Raw genomic sequence first — 24,296 nt, forward strand, 5'->3', positions numbered from 1 at the left:
AAACCCACATTCTATGATACAAACCTTTTTCAATGGCAAGCATAGCCCTAGAGAAATCTAAACATAAATTCTAAACCATAAAACTTTTTTCTAGCAGCTCTTACATAGATAAGAAAAGAGGTCAAAACGTATATATCTAGATGAATCCAAGAACATGCCCAATCCACACACAGCAGGGACTAGCTCCCCACTGACATCATCAGCGCCCAACAATGGGTGTAGACCATAGTATAAACATATGCTCTCACACATACAAACCCATGCACCCGCACATACTTGAGCATCCATTTACACAAAGGTCTTCGTACTCAGTTTCTGTTGGCACTCCGGAGGTGAAAGTAAATATACAGATAATTACCGCAGAATCTTGACAGAAATAGAGAAAAAGCTAAGTTGGTTTCTCCAATAGAGACGGACCTAAGCAGAATCGTCAAGAATTAAACTCTGCACTCCCAAGTCTTTACCCATAAACTAGTGCTGTAACGTAAGGTACCCTACCGCAAGGCATATTATTACATTGCCATGGCAAGCAAGCCAAACATGCTTGCTTAAGTTATCACCACTCAGTCTTAGTTATAGAAAGCAAATTGGCAACCCAAAAGCTATTCCACAGAAACCTTAGTAGGTTGGGAAAGGTGAGGCTGAATCATGGACCCCTTACTTGTGACAATACTTTTCGCCACTTGTGAAGTAGTGTAATTGCTGAAGTATTAGTTTAGAAAAAATGTAAGCATGCAAAGTCTCGTCTTCGTGTATCTTATACTAATGTGTTCTAATCTAAGTTTGCACTTGCACTGGAACCAAGAAGCAACAACAGAACGTGACAAACCTGTAAAAGAAGCTGATTATTAATACCAAAATCTCTTAGAGGTACCTTTAAAAGGTCAACAAAAAATATATTTACAACTAAATTGACATCCACACTCATTTGTAGATGAGAAGTTTACTCTGCTGCCTCCATGAAAAGAGACTACTCACTTCCCCACCAACCTGTGCTACTTGCTCTTTGGAACTATGATAGCAGGTTAAAGAAGACCAATCTCATTACCATGTTATTAAGGTCTCGATATTATGACATTGAAATATATACGTAGCAATTAGACATGATGGCACTCTTCCATACAATACAAAACCCTCAGTAGTTATGAAAGTTGGGTTGACAGAGTGCAAATTGAAGAAAATGCCTGGGAAGATAAATGCTGTAGTTCTGCTGCATAACTCTACATGATAAACAAGATATTGTGGCCTTATATTTTCTTGTTGAGTGATATATTTTAATCAGGAAGGTAGAAGAAACTAACCAAGAGGTGAACTATTAAGTCCCAAGATATTCTCATTATTATCAGAGCAGTATCAATGTCGTGACTGGAGGTGACCATTGTGAGTCCAAAATTATGTGCAGACAGGTTTCCTTACCAACCCACGGCCAGCAATACTCCCATTTCTCCACACCCGAGTTGTTTGCTACAGCATGTTCACTTTTTCTCTGAGGTGACTCCAACAGCTACATTACTTACCTGTACAGCAACCAGATTACTAATCAAGCCTGTGCTAACAAACAAGGTCACGTTTTTCAAAGACTGAGGACATCTCTCTCCAGCCAAAATCGGGCCAGTAACCAAAAACACTACCAGCTTGCCGCTTTCATCCAGTGTCATTGGATTCTCCACCACCACTGTTTGGGCTCGTGACGTAGGCTACACCACCAGAACCAACAGCATCAGGTTTTGCAAGAAAATGTTGTCTATTGCATGCGCAAGTTTCCTTCTGACCCTCATCAAGCCTTTTTTTCATCAAATTCCCAAGAAGTACAAATTTGCCCGCCTTTCGACTATGATTTTATTCATTTGCTAACTTGGCTAAACAAAGATCTGGAAGTACTCATACAAACGATCACAAACACATAGATTGGTCACATTAAAAAGAAATTCGAATACATTTGGTTAGAGTTCTGTGTCTGATGGCATTGACCTAACTCTTGATACAAAGACACCAACAGGCCACAGTGATGACCAAATGAGGTCTCAGCCCCAAGTCCCTTCATGTTCCTACACATACTAACCTCCCTTTTTATCATATAATTATTGCCTAAAACTTTGATCGTTTAAAAGCCCTCCCTGGTACAGGTGACGAAAATTGTCATAAAGTAAAGCTCGTGTTCTCCCCTTCCTTAATAATACAGCCTGATATAAATGTGTGTGCTTTCGACAGAACAAGAGTTCACCCACAAATCATTCCATCAATCCAACCATGAATATCCTTGAGATCGCTTCTGACAGAGCAACAGTTCACCCATAGATTTATAAGATGTTAGCAGTGGGTTAGTGTGAACACCTCACCCCAAGGGGCACATTTGTCCCCAGTTAGGGGTTTATCCCCCTTGGGCTAGTTAGAGCTAGTTAGGATTATTATTTTGCTTTGAGGGTACCCTTAGTGTGACTTGTACTTGTTTCACTCTTGCAATATCGGCATCTTGTTTTGCTTCACTCCTCCCACTCACTCCACTCCCTATCCTCCCCCCATTTCTGACATTTGGTGTGAGGGCAGGCACCCCTTGCTCCCCTACACGTGCCTGCACCATTTTCAGCCACAGGAGAGCACTTCTGTCGCCAAGAACCTCTCTTCAAGCTCATTTTCATCAACAGCCCTGTTCTAGAGAGTTGTGCATGTTGTATGGTGCTTTTTGATCAGCCGCCTGCTGTTTTGGAGCTCTCCAGTCAGGCCACCACCTTCTACAAGGATTTTGGCCGCCACCTTTGGAGGTATCTAGCTGTTTGGTCGACCATATTTTAGAGGACATACCTCTGTTCTAGAGCTGCTATCTCTGTGTTAAGACAAGTCGCGCCTGTTTGTCAGCTGCTGGGACTGTTTTAACATAGGCTGCCTACAGTACAAGCATCAGGGATTCAGTTTGTGGCTGTTCCTCAGTTTTGGGCATTCTTTTGGTTGCTGGTGAACTGTTTGGCCTGAGTTGACATCTATTGGAGCTGTCAATTATACTCCAGGCTTTCAGTCAGCACTTTTTTTTCAAGTCCAGGCTTGGCCTCTTCAGTTCTTGCATTGGGGAGTGCTACTGGTTTTTCATCGAAACAGCTCTGCTCAGTCATTTTTGAATTGGCTTTTGCCCAGCAGTTTGACCTCTGTACTTCAATCATAGTGTTTGCTGTCCACTCATTTATGGTTATCCCTCATTCAGGGGGAATTGTATGCCAAGTATTGGCTGGTGGGGCAGTGTGATATTATTGGTACAATACCATTAATGGCATGTGAATTAGTGGGCAGTTTGTGCATACATCAGAGATGGCTCAGAATCAGAATCCGAATCCAAATCCGAGAGATGTGTTTGGGGTTTTAGCCCCAGAGGATAAATTGGATAACAATTTTTTATGGTGAAGAATCAGGTAGTTGCTAAGAGTCTATGGGGCTATGTCATAGGCGACAAGGCCCTGCCTAACAGATGCAGTTATTGCTCTTGCTACACCACAGCAAGAACGTAATGCACATGATAAGCAGCAAGCTCAAGTAAGTCCAGCTGCTTCTACTCAAAATAAGAAGAGATGGGATGCCAAGGATGCCTAGGCTATGTGACTTATGCCTTGCATGTTAAGATGTTCATTATACTCGTAGCTGTTCCTCCCAGAATTCCAAGCAAGCTTGGGATACATTAGAGAATATGTATCAAGCAGGGAATGAGGCCAAGGTTTCTTACTTGAGCTTGATATTGTCAGGATGCAGAAGAGTGATTAAATTGTCATATCACTTGACTAAGATCCAAGATTTTAGAGGTCAATTGTTGAATATCGATGAGGTCATACTGACATCCAGCTTGCACCTATTACTTTGAACTCTTTCCAAAAATCTTATTCCAGAAGGCTTTGATTATGTACATCAAGCCCGACGCATAGCACGCCTTCGAGCCTTGGATATGGACCACGATGTTATATGGGCAGTCATGGCCTTATATGAGAAAATTACTGGTAAAGTACGCACCACAGAGGGAGCACGCGAAGAGGCGAGCAGCACCATTTGGGTGAAGCAAGGATGCCCCCACCCTATGTGGTCTTATGAGCTAGCCTCCTTTGCAGACACACTGGGAGGTCGGGGTCGACTCTAGCCCAGTGCATCATACCCATCTTGCTTTATGCAAACGATGTATGCAGGGGCTTTTTGGGCCATACACCTCAAGGAGGACGGGCTTTGAGGGACTGCATATCATGATGATATCTCACATGACCTAGGGAAAAATGTCTACACCAGATTATTGATTTTCAGTATGATTTGATCCTATTGCCTGACATTGATCTAGATGAGGCAAATATCTCTCAAGCTTTTGCAGACCAACAATCCCCAACGTATCATATGGGCATACATTCATAGACATGGGCAGGAAGCATGAATGAGCTCCTCCGATGGGCTCACATGGTAGTATAGTTGACTATCTCATGGTTCCCTTGCCTTTGCCTCTCACATCACAAACTTCTCCATCCGCCCACACCCACTTGGAGCTAACCACACCTATCTTGGTACACCCAAATCAGAGACACGGAACCAGCTTCCTTCTCAAGTCCCAACAACAAAGATCAGCTCTTGTGAGCACAGAGGAGAGCACAAAGAGGACCGTCAGAGCCTAGTAAGAGGACAATCACATATTTTCTCTCTGGTGACCAGAACTAAGGGCAGCAAGGGGCAAGAGGCGAGACATAGTAGAGACCCGGAGAGCATGACTAGAGAGACCATGTAAACTACTCGGTGCTTTCTATCAAATCAAACAACGGATTTTGCAGAGGCATTTGAATGAGTTGATTGCGAGTTGCCAAACACATATACTTGAACTTAAGAGTTTGCAATTAAGCTGGAATTAAGACTTATACAGCTTAAACACAAAGTGACATCATTGGAGAATGCAATATGATTGAGGGGCCAAGACGGGCCCCCCCCCTTATCCAGGCTCACTTTATTCTTGAAAATGGAGATACAAGACCAAGGTGCAATGCACCTTCCAAACTGATGAACTCAGTGAAAACCTAGGACCTAGATACAAGACTCAAGAGCATATGTACAAGGTAGACAACAAAAAGGAGGACTCCAAGCTCAGGTTTCAGCTCTTGGCTTGCCCAATCCACAAGGAAGAAGCCTGCAACAATCACCACTTACATCCAACATTAGAGACAAACACTAGTTTCTAGAAAGATAGTAGAAACAACATGAAATAGTGCTGTAAATGAGATAAACTTGACAGTACAGGCTCCCTTCGTGACTTGGCCCTTTTGTAGATGAAGTCCTTGATGCCTCTGAAGCTACCTTGAGTGAGGGGAGTGTGGAAATGGGGCTGGAATGGGAACAGCTTAGAAAAACAGCCTGTAGGCTAGAGAGAGAAAGCTTTTATGGAGTGATAGCTGTAGAGAGAGAGTGCCAATGCTGATCCCAAGGGAGGAGATGTAAGAGAGGAGCTGCTGCTGTTCCAGAGGTGCACAGAAAGGCAGATTTCTGCAAGGGAAATGGGCTGGAACAGTAGAGAGAGAAATTCTACAGTAGAGAGAGAAAGACTGCAGCAGGAGAGAGAAAGGGGCTGTGGCTGCTCCAGGCTAGGTGAAGGAGAGAGGATGCTGCTGCTGTTTCACAAGAGCTGAGAGGGGGCAGATTTCTGGAGAGAAGGCGCTGGAACTGTAGAGAGAGAATGTGCTGTTGTAGAGAGAGAAAGTGCTGCTGAGGTGAGAGAATGGCCTGGGGAGAAGCTGGCTGCACCCAAGGAGCTGGAGAGGTTCTGTTGCATCATCTAAAAGGAGGGAGAAGAAAAGTGACGAAATTTTCATGTGTGGAATGAAGGGGAGAGGTCTTCTTTCATAGGCTCAGCCCCCCTCCTAGGCCTAGAGTGGAAGGTGGACACTTGTCCCAGATTTTCGGTGGGCTGCAGTCCCAAAGAGGACAGCCCACCACTTGCCCTAAATCTACCAGATTTGGGGCCAAACACTTGGCCTCCATGCCCTGCCACTTGCCATGCATGCTGCCACATGTGTGGGACAGGTGGTCTGACCTGCCAGCTCAGATTCCATGTGGCAGTCTGCCACGTGTCAGCTGCCACGTCACTCCCAAAAACCCTAAAATTTCAAAGTTGTCAGAATTTAATTCTGATCGCACCCACGGGTTCCTAACAGCTTAGACTATCTATTGACGTACTCTAAGGTCATAACTGAGCCATACTGAGCTCATTTGTTTGTCGTCTTATCTTGTATCTCCATTACTCTTGGCATGCTGCCAGGCCCACACCCAAAGCTCAGGGAACATTCTCTTGAATGGTTCCTAGGTCGGTATGCAATCTGTGCATTTGATTGGTCCCATGTTTGGGTACTCAGGTGGGGTGTGGTTTCTAGATGTCCCTCTCAAAGAGAGGCCATCACTCTTGTGGGTCACTAATGCCCATAACCCCAAGCAAGGGGGTCCACCCTCAAATGCTAGACCTAGTCCCCATTGTCCGTAACTGAACAGAAGGAAAACATTTCATTTCTTAATAAGCATACTATTGAAAAACAAAAAAGAAATAGTACCAAGCAAGTGGATACATGTTGAAGCAGGATGACAGACCAAACCTCGGGTCGACTCTTACATGAGGACCGCAGATATCTCTCTACTATTTGACATGGGTATACAGACCACTGGAGTGATAGTAGCGCTTGTCAAAACGAGCTACTACCCCAAGGGTACAGACGAGGAGGGAGGAAACTGGCCATGCTGAGCACCCGTAGCATTACATATTTTATTCCTTTCCTTGATGACCCAAGCCCTCTTCAGATCTAAAGCCACTATCGGATGAGATCCTCTTGTCCACCCCCAACCACCCGGTGGAGTATTTTTTTTTTTTTTTTTGTGCAAAGAAAGGAACCTTCTATTAATGCTTGAAAGACTTCATACAAAACAGCAGCCTTGAAGGTGCTGAGTATGGAAAAAACCGGGAAAGGCTGAAAGTAAAACCGGCCTGTTCCAAAAAAACCCACTTCACTACCTAGGGGATCTCTAGTACTGGGGCTAACAGCCAAGTGGTGGGACTATACAACCAGCGAATCCCTCGCAGAGTGAAGATGTAGAAAACTCCTGCAGGCCAAGCCTTGCATAATCGAGCACGCCTCTCAATAGTCGCTCTAGAGCCTGGAGTCCCATGCTCCCTGGTGGAGCGTAGAGTGTAGATGATATCCTGCCAAATGGCGACCATGGTCATTGGTAGCCAAGGGTAGAACCGGGTGCTCACCCATCACGAGATTGCAGCAAGCCACCCAAATGTTCCACGCAGTGATACTGGCTACCACCTCCCAAAAGCTGTCCTCTGGAGGAGATAGGGGAGCTAGGCTTTCAGGAGGGACTGCCTCATGGAGCGCTATCCTCTGAATGCTCTGACCCTGTATCCGGTAGGCTGGGGAGATCTCATCAATCTGAAACGTGTGTCCTCCCTCAATCAACCAAGCCACCATCCCCCAGGTGTAGTCCCTCTCAAGACTCTGCATACGGGTCATGATCCTGAGGGCTCCCATCCAGATCCTCCTTGCTCTGCGACAGCTCCAAAGGTAATGCGGAATCGTCTCCAAGAAACCACCAGAGACATAAATAAACTTTCTTTCACTTTTCAACAACTAGTGGGACTTGTTGTAGCAAGACCGGACAAGAAAGAACATGTACGTTGATGTGCCTGATAGGGTTCAAGCCTTGATGGCAAAAGACAAGAACAAGCCTCATTTTGGTGGCCATCAGTAGAGGACTGATTAAGTACAACCATCAAAGAAAAATTCAGATACTGCAGGTCAGCCCAAAAAGAAGACTAAGTACCATCACTGTAAGAAGACCGGACACTATATCAGTGAGTGCAGAAAAGGTTGAAGAAAGAAAAGAAAAAGAAGGAAGCTGGAATGACACTTTCAGGTTCCTAAACATCAAATGCAAACAAGGAAAATCCTTCAGCAAACTATGTGGCTGAAGTTTGGTGCTTCCTAGATAGGGCACATCACTTCTACAAAGAATTTAGTTGCTGATTTACAGAAAGACTCCTGTAAGACAAGTCTGTGAAGAGTGGCATTTTGGGAAAGATGCACAGGAGTGCCTTTCCAAGGGATTGATCTGTTAGAGCTGAAAGAAAATTGCAACTCAAGACATTTTTATGTCCTGCTAATTGAGTAAATTCATAGAACTTTATCGACTCGTCAAAAAAGTCTTGCATTTGTCTCTTTTGAATCATGATCTTTACATCTTACATAAAACTTTAGATTTTTTCCAAGCACGATGGGCATCTCCATGATGCCCAATTTAATGCTAAATTTAAATTTCAAAATCAAATTTTGATCTTCAATGTTGCTGCCGAAGAAAGATAAAAAAGATGGTGTAACCATGATGCATGATTCTTTCTTCCCATGTAATAATTTTCCCATGATGCATTCTATAACTCTTAATCACAAATCATACAATTGACAAACACCTCAACAAACCTGCATAGCTGGAGATGGTTGCACGGGTGACATATTTGAGGGAGGCCTCTGTGCTGGGAGCGGCATCCTTGCATTACTCATCTGAAGCCACATCTGCAGAAGTTAGTCTGAAAACCTACATATTTCTTCCTTTTTAATAAAACTCCCCCCACCAAAAAAAAATTGTGATTACTCAGTTGACATATGTGCTTGTTCTAGCAATAGATGGCAAGTTTAAATATCTTTCCACACTCACAATAGTGTGCCTCACCCAAAAATGCATGCTCTAGTCATCACTGATACCCTCTCCCATGTCCAATCGTTTGTAGATGCATATTTTCAAAATCCCTACCATATGCCACATTTACTAAAAAGGCTTTGACAAGGAATACTGCTAAAAAGACTTTGATGCGGAATTAGGAGTAGCCTACTTAGGTGTCAAATTTGGACATCAAAATCCATAGTCACAAGTTTTCACGGTGGTCTGGCCATTCTAAGCCTGCCACATGACATGGACTGGAGCCTGCCACATCAAATGGACCGGACCCTGCCACATCACATGGACTGGACCAAGTGACGCAGATTTCCACTCAACTTAGAAGTACTTCCTTTAAGTCTGTTAGGGGCCCAGCCCATCATCCTGAGTGTTTCTCTGATTGGAATACTGGTTTAGCAATTCGGTACTTAGAACACTTCAAAGGTTAATGACCAGTAATGCTAGGTATCTGCTCTTACGAAGTACGAGGGGTTCTCAAGGTTGAATAAACAATCAATGCCTCGAAACAGCCAATCGAAGAGAAGGCCCACCTTGGTGCTCATGGAAGACGGCAAGATGCATGCCTGAATATTTTACGACTTCTAGCCAAAAACTCAACAAAAGCATTTCAGTCAAGAGATTTTTTCCTCATTAAGATATGCCATCAAACAATTGAGTGAGTCATAGCACCACAGACTTGCAGAGCTTGTCCAAAGGTGACACAGGTATGAATCCAATACAGCCCACAAAGTTAATTAGTGACTTTAGACCAAACCAGAGTCAAATACAAGTTTCTTTGAGACTAGCCAGACTATTTATAATAAAAAGGGGGAAATCGCCTGAGACTTCTCAAAGCAAGCATACACAATCACCATACTAGAGTGTAGGCTATCTGGGCCCATAAACTGTGAAATAGCCCATAGAGAGTGAGAAGTCAAGACAGATGAAGATTACATAGGAGCAGCAAATACAGAAAAGGTAGATAGAGCAAACTTCAAAAACACCAAATGATGTCCCTGAAGTCTGAATGTTGCTGCAGAAAGAGAAAGATTCCTTAATCAACCCGAAGTACTTGTTTCTGAGGCACTACTCAAGTCCAATCTAATTCATTACTCATGCAAAGAGACAACTTCATACCTTACCTACCTATGCAAAGCTCCTATGTAATTAATTACCCTCCCTAGTTAATGCGTTAAGCATATGGAGCCTCCATGACAATGACAGATGCACCCTTGAAGGCCGTCAGGAAAAACGTTGTCTTCTGTACTTGACATTACAAAACCATGCCACAAAAGAATGCAAGTGATGAAACAAAATTTGAAAGTCCATTGATATATAAGCTCAGCATAGTCACTAAAAATGAGCGGCAGTGTTGTGTAAGCCAGATTGTGCATACCGATATAAAGTGCAGGGCCCTGGTAGTACTTTACATGTTCATAATCAAAACTTCAGGTAACACGATGCAATTAAAAGCAATTCGTTGCAACAAATGCTTGCAGGGAAGGTAAGAATAGCATACTCCAGTTGAAGTGACAAACTGGCAAAGAGCGCATTTCACTGATTGAGCTCCGTATGGATACATCAGCATAGTCCCACAGCCTCCACAATTAATATGGGCAACCTGGTTGGCTGTCAAACAATCTCATGTTAATGGGGAAAGAGATTAAACTTATAAACCAAGTTTAACAAAGATGGTACAAACCTTCCATGGCAAGATTAACTGTATGACAGCATGAGCAATGCACGCTAGTTGCACCACGAACATACATGAGCAAAGTACGGCAGCCTCCACAGATTAGCTGGGCCATCTCTGTCCCTGAGGTGCACAAATAATAACCATGCAAAGAAGCCGAGTCAGAGTCCAGACTCAAAAGGCATGACCCAATGTGGATTAAAAACCTACATAATTCAATCGAATTTTCACATACATGAAGATTTCAAGAGCACGCCAGGCCATTCAATGACAACATGACTAACTCCCATCCCCAACCTTCAAATCTTCACTACAGAATACAGCATAAGAGCCCTGTAATGTGAAATCAACCTGCCAGCCTTTCAGCACAAAATATATCTACTACCTTAACCTATAGCCCAAAGCTCTCTCTAGAAACTGGAAGAAAGCTTTTTTATCAACATACACATCCTTCTTAAATTAAAATTAGAATAAAAGCCAACTTGTCCTAGCATAATTGAGCCAGCTTAATGCTTGGCTATTCGAGGGCACGGGCACTTGCTCACCTGCAAGGAGCAAGTATACGGATGACCGAGATTGACTCAGCGATCCTTGGGTCATGGTGGGAGGGGGAGGGGTTGCGCAGCCCGTGAACCCCCCACTCCTGGGACGGTCAGTTCTTGAGAACAGGGGTGCCTCTCAAGGTCCGGTTCTTTAGAGAGCATCTGAAATTCATCCGATGCAAGTTCTACAGGGTGGGACTGACAAAACATGTGTGCCTCAAGATCTATGGAGCGCTCTAAGGTGGATGAAACCTGTGTGGAAACATGATGAAGAGAGTGCTCATGACATGTATCTCAAGTCAGTTAGGTTCCAAGATAGATTAGCTTGGACTCATAAAGAGAATCTTGAGATAGTGCAAAGTGCTTGATTGATTTACTTCAAATGAACCTCCCTTTTATAGGTGAGGGTACTTACATCCATTTTGCTTGCTCACATGTGGGATATCTCCTCCATGCCATGTGGCAGCTTACCCTTTGTTCATACCTTTGCTCTACAAGTGCTCATGGCACCACAACTCTCAACACCTCCCCTTGGTGCCATAATCCTTTGGCTACTGCAAGGTGGTCAGATGTGAGTTACAAATCCATCACCTCCCCTTAGTGCATACATTGCTACTTAAGGTGGTAAAGTGTGGCTTTTACATGTCAGTACCTCCCCTGGGTGCTTTCATTGCTACTCTCAGGTGATCAGGTTTGATTACAAAAATGTAGGCAAGGTTGGCAAGGTTTTTGCTTTTCAATGCTTCATGTCGATGGCGTTTGCTTCTTCGCTTGGTGTAGCTTCATGCATGATGCTTTGTTCTTCCATGTGCCTTGATGCTTTTTGTGTGTGGATGCCATGCTTCCTGCTATGGTCATCTCATGCACTTGTGCTTTTGGCATGCTTATGACAATTATGTGTGCATTCATGCTTTGCTTTTTCATTTGTTGCAAAGGTCTTACCAATTGATTTCTTTCAATATTGGCAGTGTCTAATTGCATACAATGATTCTGATCTAACAAGTACGTAGAACATGAAAAGACGATCACTTTTCATTTTTGGAGCATGTGCGAATTCTTCCTGGATTGCAAGTTATGGCTTGTTGAAGCTTTTGTGAAGAAGAGGGGCCTTTGATGATGTGGCACAGGGATTCACATGCTGTGCTTACCAAGAGGCTGTGTGCTTTGAAGGCACTGCTGACTGTGCATGCTGATGTGGCTTAACTAACTCTAACTCTAACTTAACCATGGTCTGTTAAGTTGACCACGTGGCAAAATTTCAACCAAAGCATTAATCTAACCTAGAATTAACAACGGTTTGCCACGTGGCTTTTCCTAAGGCCTGAGACCTTGGATGCTCAGAAACGACGATGGCGATGGGGCGTCGACGCTGTTCTGTTGCAGTCCCGATGGCGGTTGCACGCTATGTTGGAGCGTTGAAGACCCGTACAGAGAGGTGTGAGTCGTCAGAGGGCTGGGCATTTGTCGGCTGGTGCAGCTTGGTCATGAAGCTATTGCAAGAAGCTGGAAGTCCGGGCGGTCGTATGAGCATGCTGCAGCTAAGGTCGTTGCCTGTTGTTGCAGGTCGAAGACGTTCGGGGCTGTTGCATTGCTTGATGCTGAGAGCTTGCGCAGATGTCGATGAAGCTTGCTGCTCGTTGTGCATTCGGATAGGCTATTCGGGGTGTCAGAAGTAGCTTGGTGATGCGTTGCTGTGTGCTTTTGCTGTGTGGTCGATTGCTGAAGACGCCGCCATTCGTCCGTTGTAGAGTCGCTGATCAAGGTCGTTGTTATAGGCGGCATAGAGTTGAGGCTAGAGAGGCTTGTTTGGAGCTTCGAAGGCACATGCTGACTATCCGCTCATCGTTTGGAGACTTGGAAGCAGAGGAGGTTGTTTCTGTCGGTTGATGAAGGGAGCCGTGAGCTCCTTGTCCTTAGCTACAGTCTCGTAAGGCAAGAGGCTGAAGCTGCCTTGCTTGAGTGAAAGGAGCGTTGATTCGATGAAGGAGACACTTGGTCGGCCAAGCTTTTGGTCATACAGTGTTGATTCTCTCTCAGAGACTCCTTGAGTTCTATCCGCCTCTCTATCTTGTTCCTAAGACATTTTCTTCTCTCAATCCCATCTCCTTGAGTTCAGGATCTATCTCAGGGTGTTAGCTTCCTTTCAATCTCACAGATACATATCATTCTTTCAAAAAAACCTCACTCATGAAGTTCTCACAAGAAGAATCGAAAAGAGCCGAAGCCTATGGACGGAATTTTCTCTCACAAAGATCCCTCAAGAAAAAACTCACTCTAAAACTGAAACTAACCTAGGAGAAAAACATGAGCTCCTAAGACATGCCTACAACTACTCTAGGAATGGAAGCAATCCTAGTGAACTACTAATGAGCTAAACTAGGAGAGCTAAACCTATGCTTTGATACCATGACAAAACATGTGTGCCTCAAGATCTATGGAGCGCTCTAAGGTGGATGAAACCTGTGTGGAAACATGATGAAGAGAGTGCTCATGACATGTATCTCAAGTCAGTTAGGTTCCAAGATAGATTAGCTTGGACTCATAAAGAGAATCTCGAGATAGTGCAAAGTGCTTGATTGATTTACTTCAAATGAACCTCCCTTTTATAGGTGAGGGTACTTACATCCATTTTGCTTGCTCACATGTGGGATATCTCCTCCATGCCATGTGGCAGCTTACCCTTTGCTCATACCTTTGCTCTACAAGTGCTCATGGCACCACAACTCTAAACAGGGACCAGGTGGCAGAGGATCAAGGTTGTTGGACGTCCGGGCAAAGTGTGGCATATTGATCCGACCATGGTCCTATCTAGTCCAAAGGGAGCCCTATGGCGTCTCCAGTTGTGGGAGAGCAGGGCCCTTCGAGATATTTAGTGGGACCCAGGGAAGTGGTACTGGCTAGAGCAGCAGGGACATTCGAATAGGATAGAGGAGGTGCCTTTCTGTTCGTACACGACATGCATTGGCAGACGCATTTAGTTGGAGGCAACAACATGGACCCCCTCAAGGGAGAGACACTGGCTACAGAAGGAGATTCCCAAGGAGGTAGCCGCTTCTGGCCACGACTATGGTCCAGCCTGAGACCACGATAGATATCGTACTTCTTGAGAATGGTGGCTCATGGGGGTTTGCCTATCAGTCCCTGGCTAGAGCAAATGCGGGTGGACGGCAGATGTGCTCACTACGCAAAGGGAAGTTGGAGACAATCCCACACTGTTTGTGGAGCTGTCCGACAACACAAAGTATCTCGACAGCAGCTTTCCAGATCATGGCCACGACACAAAGGATGCGGAGAGATTTCACGTGGGGAATGGTGGCGTGTCTCACAGAGGGACACCATGCTTTATCTAATGATCCAGTTTGACCGGTGTACAAGATTCATGGGGAGCAAGTCTTCTGGATTGAGTTTCTCAAGGCCGTACCGCCATTCTGCACTCGTCCGCAGCCTTAGCTGGAGAATAGTGTTTGGGAGACAGTGTCCAACATCACTGCCTGGAACCTCTGTGTCACCACAATGTAAATATCCTAAGTCAAAGTACAGTTGACCATTTATCTAATCATAATTAAAGAGTTTTCATATGTGTTAATTATGGTCAAAGAAAGAGTTTTCATATGTGTTAATTATGGTCAAAGAGTTCTTTTACTTGGTCAAAGAAGTGACTACGGTCAAAGGTACTTAAATCTGATCAAGTAAGCCTGACTTCGGTCGGGGAGACTTTGTTTATTACCAAGAGGGTTAACTACGGTTAACCACAGAACCACAAAGCTGACTACGGTCAGAGAGTGTTGACTTCGGTCAACGAGACTTGGCATACGCCAAAAGAGTTAACTACGGTTAACCAAGATGTGCCAACTTCGGTTGGAGAGTTGTGCCAACTTCACTTGAAGAGACTTGACTATAATTAAGGTGCCTCAATCCTTGGTCAAAGCCCCTTAATTATGATCAAGAGTGTTGACTTCGGCCAACCAGAGAACAAATATATATTTTTATGTTTGTTATGTGTGCACATGTGTTCAGTGGGGATGCCCACCGTGACTAGAATTAGTCCACAGTGTGTTATTTGCATGCAAAGCGCTAACAATTAATGGGTGCCATGGTAGTGCGCTTTAATTAATTCTTGCAAGTACTAGGAAGAGTTATTTTCCTAGGTGCAATGGAGCCTAACAAGAGTCTAGGAGGCGGTTCGCGTGACCAAGTGCTTCGAAGACTCCAGAGTTGCCCTTAGTGGCATGTAATTAGGAAAGTAATGTAGAGTTTGACAAGTGGCTTGTTGCCAAGAAAGGGAGCCTAAGAGCTCACGTAATGATTCATTCACGTTTGGATTTGTATGAACAGCTTCCACGCTGAACTCATGTACTCCATTTTTCTCTCTAATGAATAAAAACCTTCGAGGGGGTCCAGCCCGACGATTGTCCTGGGCCCTAGTGTATCTATAGAGAGAGGGAGAGAGGGAGAGCAAATGAGAGTGTCTTTGATGTATTTTACGAGGAAGTTTATATTGGTATCAGAGCTCAGATCAAGCCCTTTCTTAAGAGGCTGATGATCCAAGTTAATTGAGAATGCTTGACGCGTCTGAAGAGCAGGGATGGATTAGCGGGTAAATCAAGCTAAAGGATTAGGGAGTTACACGCTTCTGTTCTTTACATCTGTTTCAAGAGAATAGTTGTACTATCAAGGAAACAGTTGGAAGAGCTTGTGTTGGGATCAGAAGCAAGCGGAAGTGAGTGTGGGATTTTCCGTTTGCACTATGGGTGATTCTCCATTTGGCGGCTTTGGATTTATTGACGAAGAGATGCCTAAAAATTTGCAGTCCTGTGGAGAAGCCTGAGACATGCGTCGTGCCCAAATATCCAGAGACCAGCAAGGGGTTAACTCGACTGAGTCGTGCGCCAACGTTTGGGCTCATGTTTTGGCACCAACACTATTGTGAGCGTCCGGTAGCGTGAAGGCGTTGTGAAGGCATGGACTACGTTCACGCAAGTACTTCCATAGTTTGACGGACAGCCAAGATAGTGAAGCGCACGCAGAAGCCCGTGACGTGTGACAGTCTCTGAGGCACGATGCTCTAGACGATTCACCTGCGCATAGTTTTCCATCCAAGGTTCAACCTTAGGCTGATGTGGCAGCCAACGTGGCGTTGCAGGCAAGGCACCAGCTGACTGTTGGAAAGGTCACCTCCCCATCTGTAAGCCCCCATATGAGGAGAGCATGGGGGAGGCAGACCTAGGGCAAGAGTTGCCACATGGGCATCTGTTTGGATGCCATGTGGGCAGCATGCCTAGAGGAAATAAAATGGAGAGGGGGCTGCCACATGGGCAGTACCTCACAAGAAAAGAGAGAAAGGGGCTGCCACATGGACAGCATCATGGATGTCATGTGGGCAACACATCTAGAGAAGTACCTGGAGCCATCTGGGAGTATGGATTAGCACTATGGATAAGGCGACTGGCAGAAGCAGGTCCAGAAGCAGATCAGTGGCGATTAGCTCCAGACAAAGGCAAGGAGTGGCCGTATGAAGGCGGCACAGGGCGGGGTACTTCACCATCAAAGGCACACACGTGCGGGGCAGGTTTGGGGCTTGCACAAGGGCCTGTTGATGGCAGGACAGCAGCAGCAAAGGGTAGCCTAGCAGCAGCCCAAAAGGGCCTAGCTAGGGCCCTTATACAGGGCTGGTTGGACCAGCCAACCAGGTCGGCCAGCAAGCAGACTGGTTGGCCAGTCTGGTCGGCCAGGATGAGGCTGGCTGGTCGGTTTTATGACAGCCCCTTGGGGGCCTATAAAAGGAGAGGCCTCAGGCCTCATTTCATATCCAACTATCCAGCAGAGCAGCTTTGGGAGGAGCAGAAAGGAGCAGCACATCCACCATCCTTGAGCCTCTACACAGGAAGTGGAGGAGAGACGTGTTGCTGCAGACTTAGCTCCAGGGAGAGGCTGAACCTAGACTGTCTTCTAGGGCAGAAGGTTGCTGAGATGATCATCTTCTGGAGCAGCCATTCACAAGCATTTTGGAGCAGTGGAGCAGCTATCTTGGAGCCTACATTCAGGAGGACTTAGGGGACCTGTGTGCTGCAAAGCTTGGCAGGGGCTGCCCACCTAGGCTAATTCACAGGCAGTAAGGTGGAGAAGAACACACTAGACAGAGAGTCTACAAACGCTTGAGGTGGAGCACGCGGGCTCAGAGATCTAGAAGTGCTTGACATCTAGTAGGAGAAACTTTTGGTATTGTATCCTGTCCTACTTTGTGGACGGACGGAAATATAAAGAGTTGCTTCAATATTTGTTTCTGAGCATTGTCTATTTATTGGCTTGCACATATTGGCACATTAAGTTAAGAAGTTTGTGATTCCACACCCCACACCACACTGTGTGAGCTCCTCGGCATTACTATCAGTCTTCCGCTGTGCGTACCCTCTATTGGGTCATTTCTAACACTGACGTGGCACACACATGGCAGAGGCAATCAATAGACACGTGGCACACAAGTGACGTGGCGTCCACACATGCGAGCTGATGTGGCAGCCAGGTGGCATGCATGTGCATATGCTGATGTGGCACTGACACATGGCAAACAGCTCAGTCGATGACATGGCAGGACATGTGGCAGCTGCCCTGGACTGCCAGCTAGACAGCTGAGGTGGTAGACTTGAGGTTAAGCCAACCTAACCTTGGTTAGTACTGGTTAGAGGTCCAGTTAGTTGACCCAACCAGACTAGTCTGGTCACTGTAACCAGAATGTGACCAGTTCAGTTAGTCTAGTTGCAGACTAACCCAAACCAGAACCAGTCAGTCTGGTTAGAGTAACCAGTAGTTACCCATCTGGTTACTGTCCAAAAAAAAAAGACAGTTGCAGAGACTGTTTCTGTTAGCAGTTTCCACCTACCTGAGAGAGTATTTACTGTCAGAAAAAAAAAAAGCAGAAACACAGTAAAATCAGAGATTTGCAGAAAAGAGAAAATGCATGCCTTTGTGCACAGAAAAGAAGAACAAAATGCATTCTAAGTGCTTTTTGCAGCAACCAGGAAAGGGGCAACACAGTCATTGAAACTTTGGCCACTTTGTGGGTATATGCCTTGAGTTGACAGCCCGGTACTAGCATAAATTGTGAATGCAAGACACCTCTTGTTGAGGTAATTTTTCTCTTTGAAAAGCAAAGGTTGTGTGCATCAGTGCATACACAGTGTGTGTGAGAAACTTGCAGATCTCAGACAAGTTGAAGGAGAATGGCTCAATCACCTATCCAATGGGATTCACAAGGATAGGGATACACATCCAAGACAAAGAAGTGTGCAGCAAAATCAGCAAGAATTTGAGCAGATGGTACACACTCGTATGCAGGAGATGAAAATCTCAGAAGGGATCCAAGAGCTCAACATTTGTTTCAAGCAGAAACTATGCCTAATGCAGCTTATGCTGTGCCAATGCCAAAGGCACACTCTCGTGTACAGCCAGAGAGAGACAGATCTCAAAGGGGACAATCTCATAGCAGGAAGAGATCGAGGCATCATCACCGATCTCCCGGTCCTTCACCGTCTACCTAGAGCTCGACTTCTATATCTTCTTCTCTATCAAATAAACCATCCAGGAAAAGAAGGAGTCTAGGAAGAGCAAGTCTTCCAGAGAGACCAAGGAATTCAAAGATGGAGGTAAATCTATCAAGTTTATGACCTATGATGGACAATATGGTCATACAGACAAAGCATTGCAGTTCATCAGGCAGTTTGATGCTGCATTCGGTATAGAAAAGTTTTCAAAATCCTCCAAGTTAAGAATGGTCAGTTTGCACTTGACAGCGACAGCTAGTGCATGGTGCAGTGCACAGACCACAGATGGGTCAGCCCCAAAGAGGTGGAAGGGCTTCAAGAAAGCCTTCTACTAGCAGTTCATGCCTAAACAGTTTAGAGATCATGTTCTTCAAGATTGGGGCAGTTTGCATATGGATGCAGGAGATACAGTGGATGTGTACAACCAAAAGTTTTGGGATGCTTATTTGCAGGTTGCACCTTTCAAAAAGATCTCCAAAAGAACCCAGATGAGAAAGTACAAAGCAGGTCTCAGTCCAAGAATTCAAGCAGTAGTGAATGCTTTGGGGGCAAAGAACATTCAAGATCTTATATATCATTCAGCTTCAGTAGCTAGTCTTGTCCGTTACAAGATCCATCCACGGTCCTATCCTTGCATGCAGGAGGTGCTAAAAGGAAGAAAACTGATTTTTCAAAATCAGAAAAGAAGAGTATCCCAAGGTTGAAAAGAAAGGGTTTCAGCCTTAGAAGCCGAGGGGTACTCAGCTTTCAAAGTCATACAAAGGCAAATCCCCATTCACTCCTGAACAGATAGCTGAATTCCCCAGAGATGGGAAATGCTTTAGATGTGGGAAAGAGGGGCATATGGTTGCCTAGTGCCTTGAGAAGCCTTCGGGTTCTAAGGAGCAGAAAAAGCCACAAGTACCACCAAGGCCAATGGTGGGAGCAGTCCCAAATGTTTTGGGGAGTACCTCAAACCCAAAGAAAAAAGAGCTTTTGCTATCATGGGGAAAGATAAGAGATCAGCAAGCATTAATCCTATTTGATCCAGGGTCTTCAGACAATTTCATATCAGAAGATTTAGCCCTGAGATTACCGATTAAAACTGAAGAGCTAGGCAGAGCTCTTGATGCTAATCAAATGTTCCAAGGGAATCCAGTGCAAGTTACTCCTTTGATTGGAAAGCTTCGTGTCCATGTGCAGAGCTATGTAGATCAGGAGGACTTCTTAATCTCTCTCTCAAGCAGCATGATGTTGTACTTGGAACACCGTGGTTCAATCCAAAGGAAGTCACGATAGTATACCCTGAGAGGGTGCTGAGTTTTATCGATAGGGGGAAAAATCAGCGTTTAGTTGCCAGGAATAAAGGGGAGACTATATCCATTGTATCTGATGTTACATGTAGTAAAGCAATAAAGTCTGCAATTTCTGCGTACATGGTTTTTGTAAAAGAAAAAGAAAATGATATGCATGCTGAAATGAATAATGCAGACAAAGATAAATATCAGTTTCTTGTAAACTTTAAAGATTGCTTTTCCAATGCTTTGCTAGGGGAGTTACACCCAAAGAGACCAGAAGATCATCAGATAGAGTTAATGCCTGGTAGTGAGCCACCAAATAGATGACCTTATAGAGTCAGTGCGACTCAGAGAGAGGAGATTATGGCTCAAGTGCAGGACTTGCTGTCCAAAAGGTTGATTCAGGCCAGCTCGTCTCCTTTTTGCTCACCAGTACTTCTAGAACAGAAGAAATATGGTTCTTTTCGAATGTGCATTAATTATCATGCATTGAATAAGATGACCATCAAAAATAGATTTCCGATACCATGCATAGATGATGTGCTTGACCAACTCAGAGGAGCAACAGTTTTCAGCAAGATAGACTTGAAGAGTGGCTATCATCAAGTTAGAATACAACCACAAGATGTGCATAAGACAGCTTTTCACACTACATTCGGGTTGTATGAATACTTGTTGGAAAGGTCACCTCCCCATCTATAAGCCCCCATATGAGGAGAGCATGGGGGAGGGTGACCTAGGGCAGTACCCAACAGGAAAAGAGAGAAAGGGGCTGCCACATAGACAGCATCATGGCTGGCATGAGGGCAGCACATCTAGAACTGTTAAGGGCAGGACAGAGGGCCAGGAAAGTACAGAAGGATGGCAGAATACAGATGCCTGCTGTATGGCTGGCGTACGGAGCTCAGGCAGGAGCCTTAGAGCTGGAACAAGCCCGGAGCAGAAGCAAGATAGTCTGGGACAGATTGCGAAGGATCTAGGACATGGAGGCGCACTGTTTGCAGAGGCGCAGACATGGCAGGGAGTGCAGGCCCAGATCTGCAGCAAGGAATGTGACTGTCAGTGGGCAGGTGGCAGGCCTTTTATAGGCTGCATATTTGCATTGAATGGAGGGCCAAAAGCCCTGGAAGTTTGGGCCATAAAAGGCCTGACTTGTGTGCCTTATAGGGCTGGACCAGCCACAGACTGGTCGGCCAGTCTGGTCGGCCAGTCTGTAACAGGCTGGTCGGTTTTTATCAGCCCCCCTTGGGGCCTATATAAGGAGGCCATTCAGGCCTCATTTCAGTATCATCTGGAGCAGCAATTCCACCAGCAGAAGGAGCAGCAGCAGGGCTATCTTTGGGCCTACAGTCAGGAGGAGAAAGTAGTACCTTGTGCTGCAGACTTAGCTTGCAGGAAGCTGCCCACCTAGACTGGTTTCCAGACAGCAAGGTGAAGAAGATCATTCTAGACAGAAAGTTTACTTACGCTCAAGGTGGAGCACGCGGACTCTAGTCTAGAGATAGCCAGTAGATAGGAGAAGGACTTTTGTGGTAAGATCAGAGGACCACACCATTGGTGGGACTCTGGATCTGTCTCTTTTGTATTGTGTCCATAGTTGTGGACGGAAATATATTATTTGGTGGTTTCTCTATCTGGTTTGGTTCATTGTCTATTGATGACTCTGCACACCTATTGAATGCACATAAGTAAAGAAGTTTGTGATTCCACACCCACACCGCACACTGTGTGAGCTCCTGGGCATTATTTCCGCTGCGTGTACCCTCTGTTGGGTCTTTTCTAACATGGTATCAGAGCCCAAGTAGGAGGCTCACAGGTGTGGGAGCCTGAAGGCAGGGACCTTGCTGAAGGACGACCCTGATTCAGAAGCTCTAGGGAATCGACTTCCACGACTGGAGGATTGTGCCCTTGCGAGAAGGAGGGTGACTCAGGTTCAGTCAGGTGCGTTCAGAGTTCTGGTTTACTGCATTTGAGTTTGGTTGACTTTGCTGTGTGGTATATACAGTAGAGATGTCGACAGCCTCTTCAGCCCCTGCTATCCCTTCCTCCTCCTCCAGTTTTCTCTCTTTCACTATCCCTAACTTTGGAGAGTCTGGGAACCTGGACGGGACTAATTACCCGATCTGGAAAGTGAAGATCCGGAGTCATTTAGTGGCTCGGAAGTTGTGGAAGCTGACCACGGGAGAGGAGTCGAAGCCGGAAGACATGGTGGACAGTAAAGGAAAGGTACTCATGGCAGTAGACAGAGAGGAGCTTGAAGCTTGGGAAGAAAGAGATGCCCATGCCCTGGCAATAATCATAGGGGCTACGGCGGACTCTGTTCTTCCGCATATCCAGCTGGCCGAGACGTCAGTAGAGGCGTGGGCCACCCTGAAGGATCTGTACGAGACAGATAATACCTCCCGGATCGTGCTTCTTCAGCATCAACTCTACAATCTTGATATGGAAGAAGGCGATACGGTACATAGCCATCTAACAAAGGTCAAGGTGGTGCAGGATCAACTGGCAGCAATTGGTCAGAAGACGGACTCGTGTCATCTAGCCTTGATGGTACTAAGGAGACTGCCTCGGAGTTTCAAAAGCTTTGTTACGGCTGTGACAACAGGACAGAGGACCAAACCTCTGACATTTGAGGAGTTGTGTCCCTTACTGCTACAGGAGGAAGCTCGGGAGAAGCTCTACAACGAGGACAAAGATGACAAGGCGATGCTCGTGAAGGATTCCGCAGGTAAGGGAAAGGGCAAGCCTAACAGTGGCAAGTCCAATAAAGATGACTCTGATGACGAGGGGACTTCGAAGAGGAAGCACAAGAAGAAGTGTTTCTATTGTGATACGCCCGGACATTTTGCAAAGGACTGCAGAAAGAAAAAGGCGGATCTGAAAAACAAACAGGAGTCTGACCCAGATTCAGAGGGAAAGGCCAAAGCTAATGTGGTAATCGAAGAATTGTTCCTGGTGACATCACCGAGTGTTACCGAGGTCAGGTATGTTGATCCCGAAATCACAGTAAGGATGTCTGACATAGAGATGTGGGTCGACGAGGAGTCAGATGCCTTTGTGAAGGTGAAGGACAGTATGGAGCGCTTGGTACCTTCCAGGTGTGTAGCTGTTGACACTGACACGAGGGTGGATTCCATGAAAAGCCCTTGGGTCTCATGGTCACATGGATGCTGGACTTCAGAAGGGGACAGTACAGGATTACACAGGATCTTGGCAGGTGCCTCATTGAGGTACAGGGTTTGCTTTCAGAGCGAACATTCAGGCAGTACAACAGTCTGGTATGTATTTGATATTCTGCATTTGAGCCTTTATAGCATGCTGTGGAGAGATTCTGCTCTTCATTTGTCTCAGGTGATAAGAGATTGGAAGGAATTGGCCTTCTTCGAAGGCAGAAGGGGAAGTATTGGTGCCTCTTCAAATCTCGGACGCAGATTGCTAGAAGGTGGTGGACAAAGAGTACTGGAGCCAGAAGAGTACCTGCTTGACAACTCAGCGAGCATTCATGGTCCAGATTATCTGGAAATATTCATTGGTCGCAGACCTTGCCAAAGGAAGGACGGGTTGAAACAGACCCTCAGAGCATGGTGCCTGGAAGACTCCAGGTTGTTCACTCATTATGAGGGGGACGACTGGAAGATCGTGACGGCTGGGTTGCTCAAGTTCAGAGACGGGAATGCGACTGAAGGAGGTGGTACCAGGAGGTGCTACCAGAGATGGACCTGTGTACCAGGATGGTGTGCGGAAGCGGAACCGGACCTGGTAGCAGGAGCCACTGGATGAAAAGCCAGGAAAAGATTTCGACACCGAAAGGTTCCAAAGGACTACGACCAGGGAGTTACTGGAGCATCTTCATCGACGTGTTGGCATTGGGCTGAGATGTGTCGGTGAGAGGGGGTGTTGGAAAGGTCACCTCCCCATCTGTAAGCCCCCATATGAGGAGAGCATGGGGGAGGGTGACCTAGGGCAGTACCCAACAGGAAAAGAGAGAAAGGGGCTGCCACATAGACAGCATCATGGCTGGCATGAGGGCAGCACATCTAGAACTGTTAAGGGCAGGACAGAGGGCCAGGAAAGTACAGAAGGATGGCAGAATACAGATGCCTGCTGTACGGCTGGCGTACAGAGCTCAGGCAGGAGCCTTAGAGCTGGAACAAGCCCGGAGCAGAAGCAAGATAGTCTGGGACAGATTGCAAAGGATCTAGGACATGGAGGCGCACTGTTTGCAGAGGCACAGACATGGCAAGGAGTGCAGGCCCAGATCTGCAGCAAGGAATGTGACTGTCAGTGGGCAGGTGGCAGGCCTTTTATCCATGTGTATCCAAATGGATATTGCAATGAAGCCCTCCGCTGAAATCCGCAAGCAATAGTCTCTATAAAAACTGAGCTTCATAGGAAACTCGCAAGGTGCAAACCAAGTCCTGAATGTTTGTAGCTCCAAGAGATCCCCCAACAAAGGCTGCCATACATACCTATTGGGTGGACCAAAAAAGTCAAAGAGAAGAGTCTTGGTCCAAGAATCCTAGAAATGAGAGTGACAGCA

General features: G+C 45.7%; 1 protein-coding gene across 1 annotated transcript in view; it reads right to left on the bottom strand.

Annotated features, from left to right (window-relative positions):
• Positions 1–855: 855 nt before the first annotated feature.
• Positions 856–24,296, bottom strand: part of LOC147899151 (protein LOL1-like) — a 28,649-nt gene continuing 5,208 nt past the window's right edge. The window contains exons 3-7 of the mRNA XM_087378303.1: positions 10,406–10,519; positions 10,223–10,332; positions 8,469–8,549; positions 1,632–1,697; positions 856–1,517 (exon numbers count right to left, since the gene is read on the bottom strand). Coding sequence (XP_087234429.1) covers positions 1,476–1,517; positions 1,632–1,697; positions 8,469–8,549; positions 10,223–10,332; positions 10,406–10,519 — 413 coding nt within the window. The 3' untranslated portion in view covers positions 856–1,475. The remainder of the gene's footprint in view (positions 1,518–1,631; positions 1,698–8,468; positions 8,550–10,222; positions 10,333–10,405; positions 10,520–24,296) is intronic.

The sequence above is a fragment of the Dipteris shenzhenensis genome, chromosome 8, assembly GCF_047967505.1.
Source record: "Dipteris shenzhenensis isolate YYH24624 ecotype China chromosome 8, Dip_SZ_1.0, whole genome shotgun sequence".
Taxonomy (NCBI): Eukaryota; Viridiplantae; Streptophyta; class Polypodiopsida; order Gleicheniales; family Dipteridaceae; genus Dipteris; species Dipteris shenzhenensis.